We start from the raw sequence: 22,815 nt of genomic DNA on the forward strand, positions 1-22,815 counted from the left end.
TTGCACGACATATTCTTGATTTGCATAATGAGATTCGCAAAAAAATTTAGGTAAGTAATTTTCAATATAAAATTCATGCTGACACTCATCGGCGTCACACAGAGTTTCAGGTAAGGGATTATGTCATGATTCGAATTCAACCTGAACGGTTTCCCTTTGGGACCATTAAGAAATTGCAGGCTCATAGTGCCGATCCATTCAAGGTATTAAAACGAATGGGCCCAAATTTATATGTTATTGACCTTCCTCATGATTATGGTATTAGCTCCTCCTTTAATATTGAGGATCTAGTTGCTTATAAAAGCCCCACAGCTATTCCTGTTACCCCTTTTGATGAGCCTTTGCTTGATCCTATTGATGCCCTTATTCCTACCCCTTTACCTTTAAATCTGCCCTATGCACATAAAGAATCTATTGATGCTATTTTAGATGAGCAGATTGTTTCTCCCAGGGATGGAGGAGTTCATTGTTTCCTAGTTCGGTGGTGAGGGCGACCAGATTCTAACTGTACATGGATTACTCGAGATGAGCTACAACAACTGGATCCTGACTTGTTGGAGTACTATCAGAGCTCTTTAGATTTCCACTCGATGGGGTTGAGTTCTTTTCACCGGGGGGGAGTTGGTGCGGACACAAGGTACAAACCCCCAATTATACGCATGTATGGGAGGAAAAGCAAAAAAAAGACGGCCCAACCTATGGCCTTATGGATGGAGCTTGTTAGTTATTCGGTTTGAGATTAAGCAAGCCCGAGCATTTAATAATTAGGATTTCTTTATGCATTTTATTATTAGCTATTTAAGCACTTCTTTTGATTATTATAAGACAGTTTTAAGAATTATAAAATTATTGTGTTTCTTTTTATACTGGTGCCAACTCGAGTTTGCTTGGTGTCGACTCCATTTTGCTTGGTGCTAACTCCAAGCAACCCTTAGGTGCTGACTCCTAGGGTTTAGTCTTGATTCCATTATTGTTTGATTGTTCTATTGAAATAGTGTGGTTTTCCTACGTCAACATGTAAATGTCTTTATATTTTATAGTTTTAAATATATGCATTTCATGGGGAGGAAACCAGCAACGAGACTCCAAAACAAAATTTCAAGCATTACAAACACCAGAGTACCCCACTTTTCAGAATGAATCATGGCCTGCACTAATGATTCCGTGCCATCAACCTGCACACCAGATTTGGCCCAAAATTGTCTATCAGATAATGTGCCAAGTCAACCAATACATCAATTGTGTTCAACAATCCCATAAATCTATTAAAAAATAGTACAAAATAACATCACACTGTTGATGATACATACTGTAGTAACATTGTTGTCAACAATTACCCATCTCGCATGTCAGTCGATACACTTTCACGACATATAACTGATTTTAATTAGCAACTTCTCCAATCTCCACGCAACAATTGGAGGGCGCACTAAAAAGATGAAATTCCACAATTTTTATTTTTCATTTTGGAAAAAGAGAAAAAAGGAGGTGAGAGGGTTAATCTAAAGCAGTAAAAATTTCAGATTTTTTCCCCTTCAATACATTCCAGCCTGGTCCAAACTAACTTGCATGGACATATGCTTATTGTAAAAGAGAAGCATAATGACTCACAGGTAATACCCTAGTACAAAAGAAAGAGAATTACCCAGTTATTGTAACATTGTGGGCTTTCTAAAATGTTTGATATCAACCTGCATTTACAGAGGGTTTAATTTTTTGTTTTTAAAAGATGATTTAACTAAACAGGCAATGTTTTCGTAATTTTAGTGTCATTATTCCAATTAAACATTATGCATCACATTGCAGAGATGTTAAGACAAGCTAATGGTATGCATCATATAGGTCCTTGTTGTGAAAATTGGGTGAAATAAATCTGTTTACACAAGATTAAAGAAGAGAGAGAGAGAAGATAATATGACACAAGGAATTTACATGATTCGGCAATATGGTTACATCCACGAAAGGCGACAGAATAAATTTTCACTATAATTGTGGAGATTACAATAATGACTTGAAGACACTCTCACACAAACCCTTACCCCAAATACACTCTTGGTTCTCTCACAAATAAGTAGAGAACATCCTATTGTATTTAGATAAATTGAAAGACACAACTTCCTAGCTCTGGTGCACACAGAAGAAGTCATTTTGCTATCTCCCTAGCTCACGTAGGAACTCTCCTTTTCCCTCACTCCTCTTGGTCTCAATTGCTCCACCTCTATTTATAGCTAAGCTCCAGCCAAAATACCAACACATGAGAGACTTCTATGAAGTCAACAATAGTGGTTAAGCAATTTATTGCCACGGAATTCATTCAATTCGGCTAGCACACTCTTCTTGACAATTCATGAATTTAATGAAGTCACATATTTCAGTTGCATGTCAAGTGTTCTAGACCAATGGGAATGCAAGACTTCTATTAACCAAGAAGTTAATAATTGTTCAAGTCGGTTTTGTTTCCATGCAATAATTTCATGGAACAATTTCATGCAACTTTGAATGCATGAATATTGTTCAAGTCAGTTTTGTTTCCTTGCCATTTTCTTTGACTATTCATACAACATAGCATTTAATGCTTAGCCAAAATGTTAATCCACCATCATTAAAATTCAAGCCATTTCAACAGTCCTTGTCATAAAACCAAAGAGTAGATTTATTGGTGTTATATATCATAGTCACCATCTATGTTTGTGGATTCTAGAGGAAAAGGCTGAAAGCAAGCTTGAAGAACTAGCAGTGCCGACTAAATAATGGAGCAAGAGAGGTGGTCGTCTAAGGCCCCAAGTAAAAAAAAGGCCCCCAAATTTTAACCAATAGGGTTATTTATAATCAATAAATAAAATAATATTTTTTTACTAGATGAAAAACAAATAAAAAAATAGAGAAAAATGCAATGTCCACAATATTTTTTACAACACTTTTACAAATATGCTAAGTAGGTGGTTATTACAATCTATTATTGATGGCAAAAAAATAATTATAGTGATATTTTCAAAGAGAGAAAAAAAAAAAAAAAAAAAAAAAAAAAAAAAAAAAAAAAAAAAAAAAACTTAAAATCTAGGATTTGTTATAAAAAAATATTGTGAATATTGTACTTCTAAAAAAAAATAAGAATAATAATAAGAGTTTAGTTAGCAAACTTTTATTAGTTCTCATTTAAATCTACCACTAACACCACTCTTTTACTTACTATTATCAATCTACCATATCAATAAGTATGAAAAATTTTGTCAAATTTTTTTTGTTTATAAAATTTCTTTTAAAAAAAAAAATTTACGTAGTTTATGTTAATTAGTAGTAATTTTGCATTTAAAACAAGATAATCAATTTTCGCCTTAGGCCCCCAAATACATCAAGCCACCCTTGAGAACCAGATAGTATGGCAAGACCTTAATATTTTAAAAGATTGGAAATATATGGAAGAGGATGGTCTCCCATCATTGGGCATTCCACCCTTTAAGAATCAGGCACTGTCACTCAAAGGTAGAAAATGATGCCAACTCTAAAATCGATTCACTACACTTCCCACCTAAGTTTAGAGTCAATACATTCATCTGTGATATATATTTTTTGTGATAAGTTACATTCATCTGTGATATAAAGATTCTAAAAATTACATTCTAATCTCAAAGCACTGAAAGCCAAACGAAATCTAGGTACCTTTCAAGATTAACTTCTCTAATCCTATAGCTTCTTTGACTTCTCAACAAAGAGAAATATGAGCAACAGAGGGAAATGACCTTCAGAATTTGAAACTTTTATAGGTTGAAAATCTCTACATACTACAGGCAAAACTTGATTTGAGGTCACATTTGCACTTCTCCTGGACATGTCAAGAATTCTGCAATCAATATAAAGAATCTAAAGTCACACTTATTTCAGTATGCCATGATAATTCCATGGCTTTATGTTGAAATCAAGTTATATAATTTTAAGGTAGAGAAATTGCTAATGACCAGAACTTACAAGTGATGATTTCCTTTGACCTAATTTTTATTGAAAAAATGGATAAACAGCCCTTTATTGGAACCCCCATCCCCAATATATATAAATAAATAAAACTTTTTGAAAAATAGGTCAAGATAAACTCAAGCTTGAGTTTGACATATCAAGAGATTGTAAACTCTTCTATTTTCTCCATGATATTCCCAATTTAACAAATCAATTATTGATATGGGCTACTGGGTTTGATCTCACCTGATGGTACTAGTCATAGCAAGCTAAACTTGGGTCACTTTTACATCATGGGGATATTGGTCAATTAATCAGAGCACAATCTAGAATGATGAACTTACTATGAAAAAGATAATGGTTAGGAACAAGCCTGATGCTCCTGCCGTGATGCACATATAGCTCAATGTATATACAGTGGCTTACAGAAAGGAACACCTGATATACCTTACAGAAATTACTTGCAAGAAACAAAGTGAAATTTACAAAGAGCTAAAAGATATAAATCAGATCTCTATTACAAGAGAAAATACCTAGCAACTCCAAAACATTTCCTGCAATTAATAGAGGGAATGATAACATGGACCATAAATGGACCCTCTGCATTTGGTCCTGAAGAAAAAAGATAAAAGTTTATAGGATCAAAAAAAGCTATCAAAGAGTCACGTCAAGACTAACTGTAAATCAATAAGTCATAGCTAAAATTATGCCTACATGTTATGAAGCAACAGGAAGAACCATTGTACCTTAAAATGCACGTGTGTGCCCAAATTGCAATCCCACAAAACATGTGATAGCAGCCATCAATGAACTGGAAAATTTTGTAAGAAAAACAAATTAACAACCGAGTACCAACAACCAGCACCTATCGATGAGGATGGTAATGAATAACGCTTTAACATTTTCATTGCCATTTTTTTTTTGGGGGGAGGGGGGGGGGGGGGGGGGGTGGGTAGGGGCGGAATTGCAATAAAGAAAGTTCTTCAATTGTATTTAAAAATAAACTGTGCTTTGAGTGCCTTCTCTCTACTACATTATAAATTGTCACAGTTCACTAGTTAATAATATACAAGGAAACAGAAAAAAGGAATGCCATTATCAGACCTTAATATGCCCTGTGGATCATATGGTGCAAGGCACCACCCAGGTGCATTTTGTGGCAGAGGTCCATAGTCAGGAGAATTAATACTGCATTCCTGAGCAAAACTAAGATTAAGATAATATCCCCCTGATGATCAAACAATGGAACCTATGGATAGGGAGTTCAAGATAGCAATTACACAGGCCAAGAAAAATAATCTTTGTTCTTCTGTACGCAGGATGTTGATAAAGATGATGTTCACCAAGAATAACTTGATCAATCAAGCCAACCGTACTACAAGGAGGCTCAAGACTGCCCCTCACTTCACAATGAACCTATTGAACAATTTATCGTTTAAATTAGTTCCACTTGAGGGTAAATGAAATGAATAAGTTCCACAAACAAAATGGGATACAAAAAACATATACACGACTTCAAGCAGTCAGCAACTATTAGCTTGTCTGCAAACATGTGGGGAAGCACCCATCACATAGATCTCTAGATTCATATTTTTTTCCTTAACATAATTTAGTTAAAACAGTGGTTCCATGTATACAGCAATTACATGTTCTCACAATGTAGATCTCTCTCTTATGAAAGAAAATCATTTCTAATCGATTATTTGACAAAAATTGGGCCTAAAGAAGTGCTTTTGGGCCACCTTCAGATTCCAGGACAAGCAGTCAAAGCTGCTGGCTACTTAGACAATTCTAGTTGCAAGCAAACTTGGTTACTGGAATTTGAACGACAAACTATCCAACAAAAGAAAAACAAGAAACCAAATAATTCTATGTTAGAATAATGGTTTACAGCTAAATAATTGAATTCACCATTTCCTAACAACTTAAACTTCTGGGACAAGTGGTAATTTACCAAAGCAGGGTGATTTAGAATTCAAACTCCATCTCCACTTTACCTTCCATTAAAAAAATTAAAAATTCAACATGTTGGTCCGGCTTATTAAGAGGGAGTTTGAACCCACACATGATAAAAAGTGTTAGAATAATAGTTAAATGATTAAATTTATCATTGCCCAACAATTAATCTTTTGAGACAAGTGGTAATTTATCAATGTCCAATACACATGCCATAAGAAAATGGGTCATAAGATCAGCTTAAATTCACACGCTACCCAACAAAACAAGTGAAGCATGTGCGTCTAATACAATGTGGAAAATAGGCCCAACATAGGCATCCAGTGATTAATACTGACAACTAATCATTTTATGGCATATTGTTCAAAAATCAAAATCATACATGAAAAGATATGAAAGTAAAGAGAACATCTTCTGTTCTAAAGTACCAAAATTGGATTGGCCATTTTAGACATACACCATTGTTAGTTTTTTTAAGACATTCTCCACTCTTCTCATGTGTGTGCTAAAAATACTTAGTATTCTCAAAAAAAAAAAAAAAAAGTACCAAATTTGAAAGTCTCAGGCTATCTTCATCGACAGATTGACATATTGATAGAATGTTGCCAATGAAAAACTTTCAAGAAATTATATGATTCAACTCACAATTTGAATACTAGATGCATATCTAGTCAAATTATTTTTAAAAAAATAGCATGTAATACATGCATATGTATAGATACTTTTAAAATTAAACATAATTTGTATCATAAAAATATAAATAATTAGTCAAATTATTTTTTTAGAAAAGTAAATGTAATTAGTCACATATTAAGATTCTTACCTAAATTTAATACTACTTATGATTTTTTCTAATTTTTAATAAGATAGAACATGTGGTGATTTTTGTTGTATGGTGATTTTTATTGAGTATATGTGATTGGTTTTTATTTATTTATAGTTTTATAATTTATTAATATTAGATTCTTAGTATTTTGCACTCGTTAACTCACTTGGCACAAAGATTAAAAAACTTAAGTGGAGACATGGCACAAACTTAAGTAAATAACTAGTCGCAGCCCTACGCGTTGCGCGTAATAATTTTTTAAATAAAATACTATTTTAATCCCTAGACTTTATAAAGAGTTTTTTTTTTGTGTTATTATATTTAATTGTTGATTTGATTGCACTATAAAGTTTTTAATGTCCTTTGTATAGCCATCTCTATTTTATTTCTTACTCCTTTTTGCCACCATTTTATTTTCCAAATAACAGTTATTAATTGACATTTGATTTCATTTCTTTTTTTCTTCCTTCATTTATTCTTTATTACTTTGTATGTTCCTTTGCTAGTTGTAAATTTTATGGTTATTAATAAGAAATAAATATCATGGATGACTTAAATAGTTATAGTTGTAGTTATGTTAGTGGTATGTCAAAGGTTTTTTTTTTTTTTTTTTTTTTAATGGGGGATGTGGCTGAATTTAAATGTTAAATAAAATGATATGAGAAAAAAAATAAAAATAAAATACATAACAATAAACACTAACTTATCCAAATAATTCTATGTAATGTAATAATAGTACATTCTTATGTACTATTTTTAATTATTTATAATGCAATATGATAATATATAACAATCAAAGTCATAAAATAAAAATAAAAATAAAAAAACTTAAAACCAAAACTAAATCCCATCAACCAAAATAGAGTTCTAAAGCATAGAAAACTTTATCAAGCTAAAATAGAGATGCAAGAAAAATAAAAATAAAAATCCACCAAAAAATTGAGGGAGAAAGAGTATGAAATAACCACCTTTTTGTGAGAGAAAATTATGTGAAGAATGGAAAAGTGAATGACAAATTTATACTAAGAGGATGATAATAAAAAGAAACAAAATAAAGGAAGATAAAAGGAAAGAGGAAGAGTGATATCAAGGTAGAATGTTTGGGGAGATGAAAAGGTAAAGAGAAGGAGAAAGGTTGGAAAAATTGTAAATGATATAAAAAAAAATGAGTACAATTTGATGAGCACAATAAAAAATTACATTTTTTATTTTTTAAAACAAAAAGAGAGAGAAAATATAAATAATTTAATGATAAGGAGGATATGGTTGAATTTCAATATTGAGTAAAATAGAAGAGAAGAAAAAAATAAGAAAAATTAAAAGATATAACAACAAACACTAAATTATCCAAATTATGGTATGTAATGGAATACTATTTTATTTTTATCTACTATCTTTAATTATATATAATGTAATCGGATAAAATTTAACAATCAAATAGCAAAATAATAATAATAGTAATAATAACTTAAAACACGAAACTAAATCGTATCAACCTAAATTAGAGTTCTTAAAAACACAAAAATTTATCAATCTAAACCGGAGATACAATAAAAAACAAAAATCCACCAAAACATTGAGAGAGAGAGAGAGAGAGAGAACCTTTTTGTGAGAGAAAACTATGTAAAGAATGGAAAAGAGTGACAAATTTATAGTAAGAGAGAAGGGATAAAAAGAGACAAATAAAGAAAGATGAAGGGAAAGATGAATAGCAATATTAAAATAGATGGTAGTAGGGAGACGAAAAGGTAAGGGAAAAAGAAAGGTTGAAGAAAGTGTAAATATTTAAAAAATAAGTCAATGTAAAAAAAATTATAGGAAAATTGGAAATAAAAAAGAAATATATATAGTAGATGTTAAAACCGACAAAAATAAATATGTAAAGTCAATAATCTATTTATACATACATATATATATATATATATATTTGTAAAAAAAAAGGAATAAATAATAAATAATAATTATGTGGCTAATGACGTGGCGATGAGGTGGCACAACAGGAGCTCAGCAGTAATAAATGTCACGCTTCAACTTTTAGTAATAAATAGATAGATTATGGTATGATCTCCACATAAATTTAGACATATGACACAAAATTGGATTCTATTTATATCTATATTAAAGCTGGATTTTACAATTTTTGAAGTTTGATATAACATTTTTCTTTTTGATCTTCTTAGGAAGTCATTTTAAATACTTGAAGCACAAGATCGATGCCCTTGACACTGCGAACTTTGTGTGCAAGTACACCTTGATTGAAGGAGATGTGTTGGGTGACAAGCTTGAATCCGTTGTTTATGAAGTAGAGTACGTTGCCTCAGGTTCAGGTAGTGTATGCAAGACGACAAGCCACTATAATACAAAGGGTGACATTAACCTTAAGGATGAGGATATTAAAGCTGGCAAAGACAAGGCAATTGGAATGTACAGGGTTGTAGAGGAATACCTCTTGGCCAACCCTGATGTCTACGCTTAAGTAATCACTTACCAATCAAGTCACTACATACCATTTGTCTCTATTTCATATGGTCTTGGTAGAATGGTAGGATTGTTTGTTTTTTTTTAGGCTAAAACTGTCTATGATTTGTAATAAAAACTCTGCAGCTGAAGCGTTAGCTTTGGCTGATTTGTTACAGAGATGTACAATACAAATTGTGTGGGTATATTGTACTTTTCATGAGTGAATGAGACAAGTTTCAGTGTTTTATATATATATTTATATTACTATTTTTTTGCTATTTTGCAATCGTCAATCGCAATGTGTTCACCAGCTGGATACTCTCTAGAAACTATACAACTGTAATGAATCAATAATTAATTAAATAGTTTCAAAACCAATTACCATCCATATCTGAAAGAAATTTCTTTTGAAAATTGATTGAAATGACTTTGCTTTTAATTGACTAAAATTATAAAGCCACTGGCTGAAAAAAAAAAAAAATACTATAATTTTTACCCCATTTTCTGAATCAATAATTTTAACAACATTTTATCGTACTTATACCATTATCAGATTCACAAACAACTTTGGATGCTTATAGAAGTCTAGAAGACTTTGTCTGGCCAATGCCAGAGCAATGCATTAATAGCTGCGCAATGAGCTTGATTCCACTCCAGTTGCCACTGACTAAGAAAAGGGGGTCCCACTGCCACAGCTTGGAATCTCTGACTAGTTTTGTGTTCACTTCAGCCTGCCAGACTAGTAGAAATGTGGAACAAAATTCCACACCTTACATCTAAAATACAAGTGTACATCATTCTCAGTTAATTTAGATATACTTGGCATCTTATAAATTCTTTTGCTGATTAATTTATCAGCATCTTTTGTAAAACACTTTCCCACCCCCTGTTCTGTTTTCAATTTCTAGACTAGGAAGATGGGTGTGATAAGTTTTGCTCAAGAGTATGAATCACCAATTGATCCTGGTAGATTATTCAAGGCCTTGATAGTTGACTCGCATAATCTATGCCCAAAGCTCATGTCTCAGTCCATTAATAGCATTGAAATCATTGAAGGAGATGGAGATGTTGGAAGTATCAAGCAAATTAATTTTGCTCAAGGTATGTAACAAATATTGCTATTTGTCTTTGTTTTTTTGCTAGGAAGCTATGCTATTTGCCACAAAATATTAGTATTAGATCCTAGTAATTAAATAAATAAAGGGTAAGGCAGCCTACTAAGTAATTTTTTATTGGCAAAAGTGGGAGTTTTATGCATAAAAACAACCTTTTGAGATCTTAGTAGGTAAAATGTAGTATGTGCTTAAATTATGTCTACAATATGCAGGTATTCATTTCAAACATGCAACGCTCCGGATGGATGAGCTAGACACGAAGAATTACCGGTGCAAGTACACTATAGTTGAAGGAGATGTGTTGGGAGAGAAGCTCAAATCCATTAAGTACGAGGTGAAGTTTGTAGCTGATGAACATGGAGGCTGCATTTGTAAGATGTTGAGTGAGTATTACTCGGATCAAGAAATTGAGTTCAAGGATGAGGACATAGAGTTTGGCAAAGAAAGAGCAACAGAGATGTACAAAGTAGTGGAAGCTTACCTCTTGACAAATCCTCATACCTATGTTTAATTAATATTGCTATAACAAATCCTCATGTTATGCTTTCTCAACAGACGTCTGAATATCCTACTGTATGTTTGAATGATCTTTTATTGAAATTACACTACTAGGTTTTAATAACTGAAGTATTCAAAAAATTTCATAGCTCACAATTCTTCTTGGTCAGTAAGTCTTCTTTTAATAAGTTTCATCCAGAAGTGAGATAACATAAAAGCACAGTTTGATACACTCATGGCCATTCCAAGTCCCCTGGTTTTGGTTTACCATTGTTAGGGACTTTTATGTGCCTTTTTCTTTTAACTACCAATCAACCCAAAACCTCATCTTCACAAATCATAATCACAAGACAACAAAAAAGACGGTATTTAAAGCACTATTAACATCCTATATACAATTCTTTTTAGGGTAAAGTATATATTTCGTCTCTATTCTTTAAAAATTTGCCGTGTTAAATAGTTTAAATAAATAAAAAATTGCCAACACCTGGACTAATATGTCAGCATTTTTAATTTTATTTTATAAAATGTCGGCATAATTTTAAATTCGAAAAAAAAAAAAAAAAAACAGATAATTGAATTCCCTAACTCACATCTATCAACAACAAAAAAACTCCCTTTCATCAAAAAAACAAAAAAAATCCCTAAGTGAAAGTCACAGTCTCTTTAAGTGTCTTTACGGTCCCAGCGGTTATGATTGGTAGGAACCTGTAGAATTCCTGTTTAAAGGGCAGCTTGAAAGGGCCTTATCATGTCCAGATGCACTAATAGGGGGACTTATGACAAACCTGAAACTTGAAGATGATACTGTTTGTAAAAGTTGATAGAATATATCAAAATATAAAGATACAAATAAATAAAAAAGGAAAAATGAAAAGCAATGCAAGATCTTACTTTGCTGCAGTGACGAAGTCAGGATCCCAAACCCCAGATTCATCAAGGGATAACCCAGAAACTCCTAACTCCTGGCTCCTGCCCCCTGTTTAACGAAATAAGCAAAATTTTGAATCAAACTAAAAAGATTTGGATTGGGTTTTTTAATAAAAAACTGACGTGCTCTTTAAAAAAAGAAAAAAGAAAAATTGATGTGATAGTCTTAAGTGATACTTGATGTGGCAAATTTTTTTTTTTTTTTTTTCTTTTAAGGCTGTTGGATACTTTAAACTTTTCTATCTAAAAGGTAATGACAGATATTAAATTGACATACATTTAAAGGTTAGGGACTAAATTAACATAATTGAAAGATTAAAAACTAAATTAAAATATAATGTAAAAAATATGAACCAAATATGTAATTTATTTATTTTTTTATTTTTTTACAAAATTAGTAAATCCTGTTTTCTAATTAAATATGTCTTCCTAAAATAAATTGTATTCTGGTACATTTATCCTTATTTTTTAGTGTTCTACCAATTTAATGTATCATAAACAAAAAGTTATATAAAACCAAAAATTTCAAAATAATTGAAAAGTAAAATTGATTCATGAGCCAAAATTTTTAAGACACATAAGACACTGATTTTTTTTTTACGTACTTTGAGGTTGCACATGCAAAATATATCTTTTAAGGCGATCTTGGATGTAGCTTGTAGGAATGATGATGACTATTGTCTATTGACTATTGCCTTATGTAAATCTCGTTCATTTTCATACAAATTCATCACCTAGAATAAATTGACTTCTACCAAATTTGTCCCTTGTTTTTTTTGTTGATGTTCTATTTTATGTATCAATGAGATACAAAATAATTAGACAGTAAGTCTTTTACACACACAAGACTAATATGAATTCGGACTCAAATGTAATATATATATTCGGCAAACTCTCAAATAAGGTTGAGGGAGCTAGAGGGGAATATTATATCTCTATATCACTATTTGACTGACCACCACCAATACATATTTGTATGACTCCGAATTTGATAAGGATAGGGTGTAAAACTCATATTTTATACTATTCAATAAGAAATTGTCACATCGACTTTTTTACTTAAAACTCAATACATCCTACCACACCTAATAACATCTCAATAAACTCCCAATTTGATTGGATTTTTAGATGGGTATTAGAATTGATTTAGTGTAATTATGCTTATTCTTTAATACTAGTGTGTAGCCTCATACATATACACAGGTACAATTAAAAATAATCACAATTATACAGTTCAAATTATACATTAAAAGATATTCAAATTATACATAGTATTAGCTTACACTTTTTTTAAATCATACATTTCTAAAATATGTAATGGTTTCTGATATATGGGTTGGATTCAAGTTCTAAGTAATGTTACATCACCCAATAACTTGTTATAGAATTCATATTTTGAAAATCTTACTGTCGAATTACATGTTCTATATGTTTTTTAACATTCATGCCAATTTTCATGTCAATTGAATGTTATTTACCGTTCAATCCATACTCATATTTTATGCATTATTTTAAATTATAAAAACATGAATTTAAACAATTAATTGATGACATGACTATTAATTTTTTATCACTTTGAAATTTTGCAAGTATAGAAAATATATGAAGATAATGTAATCTAATGATGGATTTGTCAAAATTTGCATCCCATTAAAAAATATTGAGTGGTGTAACTTGAACCCAACCATATATATATATATATATATATATATATATTTAACATTCATGCCAATTTTCATGTCAATTGGATGTTATTTACCATTTAATTCATACTCATATTTTATGCATCATTTTAAATTACAAAAACTTGAATTTAAACAATTGATTGATGACATAGTTATTAATTTTTTATCATCTTGAAATTTTGCAAGAATGGAAAATATATGAAGATAATGTAATCTAATGGTGGATTTGTCAAAATTCGCATTCAATTAAAAAATAATGAGTGGTGTAACATTATTTAGAGTTATATTAGGTGTAACTTGAACCCAATCCTATATATATGTGTGTGTGTGTGTGTTTTAACATTTATGCCAATTTTCATGTCAATTGGATGTCATTTACTATTCAATCCACACTCATATTTTATACATTATTTTAAACTACAAAAACTTGAATTTAAACAATTGATTGATGACATGGCTATAAATTTTTGATCGCCTTGAAATTTTGCAAGCATGGAGAATATATAAAGATAATGTAATCTAATGGTGGACTTGTCAAAATTCGCATCCAATTAAAAAAATATTGAGTGGTGTAACATTAGTTAGAGTTATACCAGGTGTAACTTGAACCCAATCCAATAATATGTGTTTGTGTATGTGTGTGTTTTAACATTTATGCCAATTTTCATATCAATTGGATGTCATTTACCATTCAATCCACACTCATATTTTATGCATTATTTTAAACTACAAAAACTTGAATTTAAACAATTAATTGATGATATGGTTATTAATTTTTTATCATCTTGAAATTTTGCAAGCATGGAAAATATATGAATATAATGTAATCTAATGGTGAATTTATCAAAATTTGCATCAAATTAAAAAATATTGAGTGGTGTAATATTATTTAAAGTTATACCAGGTGTAACTTGAACCCAATCCTCTATATGTGTGTGTGTGTGTTTTAACATTCATGTCAATTGGATGTTATTTACCATTCAATCCATTTTCATATTATATACATTATTTTAAATTACAAAAACTTGAATTTAAACAATTGATTAATGACATGGCTATTAATTTTTGTTCACCTTGAAATTTTGCAAGCATGAAGAATATATGAAGATAATGTAATCTAATAGTGGATTTGTCAAAATTCGCATCCAATTAAAAAATATTGAATGGTGTAACATTATTTAGAGTTATACTAGGTGTAACTTGAACCGAACCCTATATATATATATATATATATATATAATTTAGAATTTAATTGGATTTAGACTCTTCAATTTTGCACCCAAAAATTAGCTTGCCACAAAAATTAAAAAAATAGATGGACACGTGGTGGAAAATAGGATTTTAATTGAAATCCAATTTAAAATCTAATTAGATTTGGACTCTTTGATTTTTACACTCAATAGTTCATTTCGTATAAAATTAAAAAATTAAATGGGACACGTGGCACAAAATTGAGAATCCAATCAAAACTTAATTGGATTTTCTCTGATCTTTGGCTATTAATATATATATATATATATATATATATGTGTGTAATAAGCTGATATGAGATGTTGAGAATGGAATTGAGAAATTGGGTTTTACGTCACATCTTTATAGAATTTTTTTATTACGTATATGTAATGATTTCTACACTATATTCCTAGGTAAAAAGAAATTACTATTTAAAAGTTTCATATCCTACAAGAGATGTAGGCTTGTAAAGATAATCAATAAGGTGGCTAGGTTGCTATATCCTGGGGGCGGCATGCCAATGTTGTTAATTTACTAAATCGGAACTAGTAGACGGCATGTATCGTCTCAAGATAGTGACCTGATTCACGCCTCAACTCCATCACCTAAAAACATTCATAAATTAATCGTAAATTATTTATCATATTATGAGCTGCACTTTAAGCACCACAAGTTAATATCTCCTAATTTTATTCCTGTTTTATGTTGGATCCACAACGTCCAAAAATTATTATTATTTAAAATGATATTTTGAATGTTATAAAATTCAATTTATTAATTAATTTATGTCTTAGGAACAACAAATGATGATGACTATTGACTATTGACTATTGCCTTATGTAAATCTCATTCATTTTCATACATTCTTTTCATACGAATTCATCAACTAGAATAAATTGTCTTCTACCAAATCTGTACCCTGTTTTTTGTTGGTGTTCTATTTTATGTATCAACTAGTAAGTTACCCATGCAATGCACGGATAATTTTGTAATATTTTATGTAAAACGGTTCTGGATAATATTGTACATATATTATAATAAAAAAAAAGTAAACTAAATCAGAGTAAAGAAACATATACATTTTGAGATATTAAAAATTAGTTTAGTAGCTTCACTGTATATTTGTAACCTTCTTAAGATAAGATTATTATTTCTTTTTTAAAATCATGAAACCAAAAATAAATGCAAAAAAGTAACAAGACCATGAAAATCAACTAATTTGTGTTGTGTTCATATATTTCATTCCAAGAAATAAAAGTATGTCCAATTGTCTGACCGTCATCTGCTCATCGATAGTGCGACATTAAGACATGGTGTGGGCAAGTGTACATGCATGTGTCTTATAGATAATTTAAAATTAAACCACGGTATCATATGGCTTTACATTATGCACCAATATTCTCTCTACTTATATACCCAAAAAAAAAATCTAGCCAAATTACCTAAACCTAGTTCATATTTAAGCACCTAATTTAAAAAGAAAAAAAGAAAAAAAAAATTACTCGTAGGGGTTTCAGCCTCTTAATGGTGATGGGAGGTTAGTATAACAGAGGTGGTAGATTCCTCTTTCTCCCTCTTTCAAATGTTTTGTTAGTCTTAGGTATTTTATTTTGGTAATATATAATGAAATAGTGCATTTTATTTAACAATCCACACATTTTTGTGTCTCTCTATCTCTCTCCAGGGCCTTATCTAGTTAATTATTACTAGTAGCATATAAATCCATGCATATGCATGGATACACTTAAAGATATATAGTAAAATATATAATTTAATTCCTATATATATTGTAGGTGCCCGAGGACCGAGGATGAAGTTGAAGAGTTGCAACATTAGTGTGAGGATGCCATAGACCACAGGCCCGAGGAGGAAAGCCGCCCGAGGAGAGGAAGAAGTGAGTCAAGGTACTCTAAGGCATTCTAAGTGGGAGCTTAAGTCTGAAGAGAGAGAGAGTCAAAGGGCATCAGGGAAGCTTCTGGTCTAGTATGGCTTGTTGCATTCGCATTAAATGGTAGGCAACAGCTTTATCAGCCGCATTGATGATGAAGTGACCTAAACAGTATAAGTCACAGCTAAGCAGATTCCTTCCACCACCTTCTTTAGATGTTAAAAGCAAGCTTGAGTCTGAAGAGAGAGAGAGTCAAAGGGCATCAGGGAAGCTTCTGGTCTAGTATGGCCTATTGCATTCGCATTAAATGGTAGGCAACAGCTTTATCAGCCACATTGATGATGAAGTGACCTAAACAGTGTAAGTCACAGCTAAGCAGATTCCTTCCACCACCTTCTTCAGATGTTAAAAGCAATAAGTGTCGTGAGAGGAGGGATGTTAGGTGAGAATGGATGGTTGAGATATGATGGAGGTAGAAGTATATAAGGAAAAGAAGGTGCATTGGAAAAGGGATTGAGACACAAGTATCAAAAAAGAGAAAAAAGATTAGAAGAACACAGAGAGGAGAGAGTGAACAGTGCCATTTTTCTGTATAGCATCGACCTCCTCGGGCTAACTTAGAGGAGGAGTTTAGCTCATCTATTCAATAATATAAGCCCTTTCCCCCTTATTGTCATCCTCAAATAGAGCCCCCTTTTGTTGTTTGTTTCTTTCTCTCACAAATTTATTGATTTGGGCCAAGGCTGGATTGTACCACTCACTGCTCAAAGTGGGTCTGGGCCGCTGGATCCTTTGGTCCTTACATATATAATTTAAATACTATTGATAGTCATTGTTATATTTTGTTAACTCTTTAAAAAAATTTATAAAGATATTATTAGATATAAAATATAAATTGTCCATTTTTTTAATTATTGTGAAACATTTCTTTTTTATGATTCATTTATTCTAGACTCTTTGGTTTTTGTACTTAATAACTCACTTGGATGAATATTTATGATGTGGTCCCACATTTGATTCTAAAATTAAGAAATAAAACTTTTTAAGAATAAATAATTTAGGACACATGGTGCAAAAATGGAACTCTAATTTGGAATTCTAATTTGAGTTTCTCTCAGCTTCATCTATTATTATTATTATTATTATTATTATATAGATAAGACCATGGTTGTCAAAATCGCGATCTGGATCATAGGATCACAAGATTTTTCGATCCCACCTCACCAAAATGTTTAGAATCGCACTATAATCGTAAAAATGGTAGGATAGTAAAAATGGTAGGATCCCATACGATCCTACCAAAAACATGAATTTTTGGTTTTTTTTTTATGGGATAATTTTTTTGTTTTGATGAAGCTTTAAGGGTTTTTATTTTTTTCATGTTGTGATGGTATGACTTTTTATTTTATTTTTATAAAATTATGTTAACTTAAGCAAATATTTTTTTAGTTTCTAGTTCACTTGTAATCAAAATGAATGAATGCTTCATCATTTCTAATTGAAGAATTTGATGTTGACTTTGTTGCCTTTTAAGTTATAATGTTGTTAAATTTGTTTGATCAATATACTAATTTGTGTTCTATTGAAGATGGTAGAGAGTTCTTCAGGAGAGATTTCAGTGCAAAGAGCAAGCACTTCCTTATGGTCACGGGTTTGGAAAGCAAGGGTCCCCAATAAGGTAAAACTCTTTTCTTGGAGAGCATGTCAAAATATATTGCCTACACGGGATAATTTGGTTCGAAGAAGGGTGGTGGAGGATGCGAGTTGTTGCTTCTATCATAGAGCTACGGAAATGGTATTGCATGTGCTTTGGGAGTGTGGGGCTGCATAGGATGTGTGGGCAAGTAGTGCTATCAGATTTCAAAAATTTGGGACTGAGCAAGTGGATTTTAGACAGCTAGTAGCTAGTCTCATGCCGAAGCTGTCATTGGAGGAATGGGACTTATTTTGGGTGATTTGATGGCAAATTTGGCTGCAGAGGAATACGATGTTGCATGGGGGTGTCTTCCAACACCCATCACGATCTCACCAACGTGCATCAAATTATTTAAGAGAGTTTGTTGATGCTCAAGACCAACTGAGTGTACCTGTATCAGTCCACGTCCCTGCAAGTCAAGCATGGCAGCCACCACAAGGTGAGTTCTTCAAGCTGAATTTTGATGGAGCTTGTTTAGATAATGGTTCGACTTCGGGCAATGGTGCTGTTATTCGTAATGGGAATGATGAAGTTATGGTTGCTATATCTGCCAAGGGTGGTGTTGTGAGGGATAGTGCAGAATTGGAGGTGATGGCTTGTCGCAAAGCTCTGGAATTTGCTATAGACCTGGTTTTATGGAGGTGATACTAGAAGGTGATAACGCTCTGGTTATGAGGACAGTTTCATAGGCTCAACCAAACTTCTCTCGGCTTGGATTAATCTATAAAGATATTTGGTGCTTGGCTGCAGGTTTTAGATCCATCTCAATTAGCTGTGTTAGGCGTAGTGCCAATGGTGTTGCTCATGCTTTGGCAAAATTTGCTAGGTTATCTGATAATGATATTGTATGGATGGAGGAAGATCCTCCCCCTGCAGTGGATCATCTTTATATTTGGATTCTAGTCTTTTGAATTAATGAAAGTCATTTGGTTCCGATTTCAAAAAAAAGATATTACTAAAATTTTTTTTTATGAGGTGGGTTCAAGTTACACCTTTTTTAAGCTATAGATTTCTAAGAGATCTAACAGTTGAAAAAATATCATTAAATGTTAATACTTTCCACCGTATTACCTAATTAATACTAGGGTTTGTTTTCTCTCACCTTATTTATTGCATTCCACATGATTAGAGTGCACTACCATTTTCAATAACTTGTAAACCTTACATATACTAGCAGCCCACCATAGCCAACCTCCCACATCTCTACAAAGAAGCTTTTTTTTTTTTCTTGAGAGAAATCTCCACAAAGTAGCTATTGAACGATACACTAGAAATTTTTTGTTAGAATTTCTGCTTTACATTCCCATTAATAAAGAGCTGGTCGTGGTGCAAATAGTGTTGTAGACAATTTCGTTATTGGATAAATTACCCAATTACTACATTTATACAACCAGCAAGTTTAGCAAAGACTTCATGTCAAACATACTACGGGAAAAAAAAGCATTTCATACCCATTTGGAATAGGAGCAAATTGCTATATTGACTATTGATTTGCAATATCTTGTAATGACATTTTGACTAGCTCTTAAGGAGCTTCAACTTGGAGGTGCTGGAGATATATGACCCATGTTTAGGTGATATAGGAATTATTCAATTGACATAATATTTAATTGTTATATTGCTTCTGTGCCGAAATGGGAGATTTGGCTATGGTGAGGTGCTTCTTAGTAGATTAGTATGTTTGGAAGGTTATTGAAAATGAAGGGTACACTCTCTCAAAAAAAAAAAAAAAAATGAAGGGTACACAATAAATAAGGAAAGAGAAAAAAAAATGCTAGTATTAATTAAGTAATAAGGTGGAAAGTATTAACATTTAATGATGTTTTTTTCAACCATTAGATCTCTTAGAAATCTATGGCTTAAAAAAGGTGTAACTCTTATGAAGTTACACCAGGTGTAACTTGAACCCATCTCTTTTTTATATATAATTTTATCAATTATAATTGTATTTGTATATTGATTGATTGATTTTTTTGAACATGCTCATTAATTGTTACTGAGTAGTATAACTTGAATAGTTGAATGTGAAATTGTATCTTAATATCTTTCGCAGCTCTAGTATACAAATATATAATGTCTACATAGATGATGAAATGGATGATGATGATTAGGAATTTAGGACGGTGGTTATAAGAATCTTAGAATGGGAATAATTAAATATTCACTTCGTCTTAATATTCATCTTACTTTTGGATTTCATATTGTAGTTAGCTAGTTTCCATTTGCTAACTTATTTTGGATTTCAAACTTAGAACTTGGAACTTGGAAAATGTTTTCCATATGTTTTGATAAATATTTTGGTATTTGATTGCTAATTAAACATTTATTGAACTTTTTAAATACATTGGATCAAAACTTAAATATACTTGTTTTGTTAGTATAGACTTAGCAATGTATAACATGCAAATTACATCATATGATGCAAATTTTAGTTTTTTTATGGATGAATTTATAATTTACGTGATTATTCAACATACAAAGTCATTATCAATGTGTTTTTTGCTTTAAATCTAAAAATATGTAAGATCTTACGATTCACGATCCAATCCTACAATCTACGATTCCACCTACCTTTAACGATCCTACGTAGGATCCCAATTTTGACAACCTTGGATGAGACACAAAATTAGACACTAATTCTTTTACACAAACACACAACACTAATTCAAAAGGAATTTTTCATTAAATTGATTAAGAAAGAATTTTGTTTTAATGGACATAAAAGTAAAAAACTAATTAATTAATTATCCTCTTTATATTATAATTAAGTTTGAAAACTCTTCAGATGGAGGGTGTGTTTGTAAAATGACAAGGGAGTACCACCCTGCTGGTGACTTTACCATCAATGAAGAACAAATCAAATGTGGTAAAGAAAGAGCCATGGCCGTGTACAAGGTTGTTGAAGCCTACCATTTGGAAAACCCCACTGCCTATGCTTAAGAATAATTCCGTACTATTGCCCCTTTAAAATTTCTATGTGCTCTGAGTTCTCTCTCCGCTGAGTATTGTTGTAGCTTGTAATGACTGATTAGTAATCAGAAATTCAAATAAAAATTTTCACATTTAGTAGTTATTTGTAAGCTGCTACCTATATATGCCGTAGTCTACAACATGTGCATATGCACGGTACAAATACAAACAATCACAATTACACATATATATATGAGTTCAAATTACACCTAGTGTAAGATTTACACCATTTTTAAGTCATAGACGAGTTTTACTCTCTCTTTCCCTTTCTTATATTACACTTTACCATCCTAAACTATATTCCAGATTACACTTTGCACCCTACACTTTTCGAACGCACGTTTTGCACCCTAAACTATAACATTTGTTACACTTTGCACCCTAACGTTAAATTTACTATTGACTTGGATAAAAATTCAAAGTTTAAGGTGAAAAATGTAATCAATGGTATAGTTTAGGGTGGTAAAATGTAATTTCCTCTTATTTTATTTTAGTTTATATATATGTATATAGACACACACACACACATAAGTTTACTCTTTGTGAGCGACCGCGACCCCGACCCACTAATTTTTTCTCAAACTGGGCCTAACCTGCGCGAACGGATGTGATCGTGATGCTCAAAATGTTGAATTCGCTGTAAAATGTACTCCCCCCTAGATCAAGGGTTTTAAATGGAGTCGTCACTTATTAATTTAAATGGAAAAATAAGAAAACCTTCTCTATAAAAAATGCTTCTGTTGTATTATTATATATGACAATTTATATCAGTTTTGTAACAAAAATTTACAATGCTTTTTTGGTTCTAGATACAATCTAAGAGAGTAAATTACATTTCTTTGTTTCCTAATTACATTCCAAAAAATGTAAAATTGCATATACAAGAGCCTAATTTAGAACCCTTGATCTTAGTTCGGAGGTTAATTTACGAGATGGGAAGGGATTAAGCACCCATCTCACCTGGTAAAACTGATCTCCTAAGTTAAGGTGGCCAATATCATGTCATGTCAAACAAATGCAAATAATATATCACATGATCATGTTAATTTGCAAGAATTGTAAACAAACATGTGTTGGGGAATTTAATGTAAAGAGAAACAAAAAGTGAAATTTGTTAGATAACAATGTAAATGTAAAGAAAGCATGAAAGTAATGGCATGTTCATCCAAGAGGTTAATGTAAAACAAAGAATTCCTAACCTAGACATGTTCATCTAAGCATGTGAAGGAAAACAAAATTGTCATGTTATTTGTCATCAACATAATTGCAAAGAAAAAAAAAAATTTTAGGCATACCAATCATCCAAGCAGTTATGAGAAGAACAAAGAAAATCACTCGGACATGTTCTTCCAATTATTTAAGCGAAAACCATAATGGTAATTAGACCTGTTCGTCTAAGCATTCAAAAAAAAGAGAAACAACTACCTGAGCATGTTCATCTAAGCATGTTATGAAAAGCAAATAATAACTTAGCAGTGTTCATCCAAGCATGTGAAGGAAAACAGAGAATTGTCATGCTATTTGTCATCCACAAAATTGCAAATAGAAAAGTAAAACATTTAAGCATATTTGATCAGCCAAGCAATTATGAAAAAAAGTAAAGAAAA

The 22,815-nt window shown here is 31.5% G+C and overlaps 2 protein-coding genes and 1 long non-coding RNA gene across 3 annotated transcripts; 2 read left to right on the top strand and 1 right to left on the bottom strand.

Annotated features, from left to right (window-relative positions):
• The first annotated feature begins 5,193 nt into the window (after positions 1–5,193).
• On the top strand, positions 5,194–9,209 carry LOC126708155 (major strawberry allergen Fra a 1-3-like). Its single transcript, XM_050407965.1, has 2 exons — positions 5,194–5,407; positions 8,914–9,209. Exons 1-2 carry the CDS (start codon positions 5,194–5,196, stop codon positions 9,207–9,209), a joined length of 510 nt encoding a protein of 169 aa, XP_050263922.1.
• A 714-nt stretch (positions 9,210–9,923) lies between these two features.
• On the top strand, positions 9,924–10,962 carry LOC126710031 (pathogenesis-related protein STH-21-like). Its single transcript, XM_050410414.1, has 2 exons — positions 9,924–10,294; positions 10,521–10,962. Exons 1-2 carry the CDS (start codon positions 10,111–10,113, stop codon positions 10,817–10,819), a joined length of 483 nt encoding a protein of 160 aa, XP_050266371.1. The 5' UTR covers positions 9,924–10,110; the 3' UTR covers positions 10,820–10,962.
• Positions 10,963–11,276: 314 nt separating this feature from the next.
• Positions 11,277–11,771, bottom strand: LOC126710032 (uncharacterized). Its single transcript, XR_007649557.1, has 2 exons — positions 11,701–11,771; positions 11,277–11,600 (listed from the first exon to the last, which is right to left on the bottom strand). It is a non-coding gene; the product is annotated as an uncharacterized LOC126710032 (long non-coding RNA).
• Positions 11,772–22,815: the final 11,044 nt, after the last annotated feature.

Source organism: Quercus robur, chromosome 12 (assembly GCF_932294415.1).
Source record: "Quercus robur chromosome 12, dhQueRobu3.1, whole genome shotgun sequence".
Lineage (NCBI taxonomy): Eukaryota > Viridiplantae > Streptophyta > Magnoliopsida > Fagales > Fagaceae > Quercus > Quercus robur.

What these genes read in the sequence shown, in the direction of transcription:
- LOC126708155 (XM_050407965.1), top strand. Translation starts at nt 5,194, where the DNA reads ATGGAACCTATGGATAGGGAGTTCAAGATAGCAATTACACAGGCCAAG. An exon ending in TAAATTAGTTCCACTTGAGG is followed by an intron (nt 5,408 to 8,913) that starts GTAAATGAAATG and finishes TGATCTTCTTAG; the next exon opens with GAAGTCATTTTAAATACTTG.
- LOC126710031 (XM_050410414.1), top strand. Translation starts at nt 10,111, where the DNA reads ATGGGTGTGATAAGTTTTGCTCAAGAGTATGAATCACCAATTGATCCT. An exon ending in GCAAATTAATTTTGCTCAAG is followed by an intron (nt 10,295 to 10,520) that starts GTATGTAACAAA and finishes TACAATATGCAG; the next exon opens with GTATTCATTTCAAACATGCA.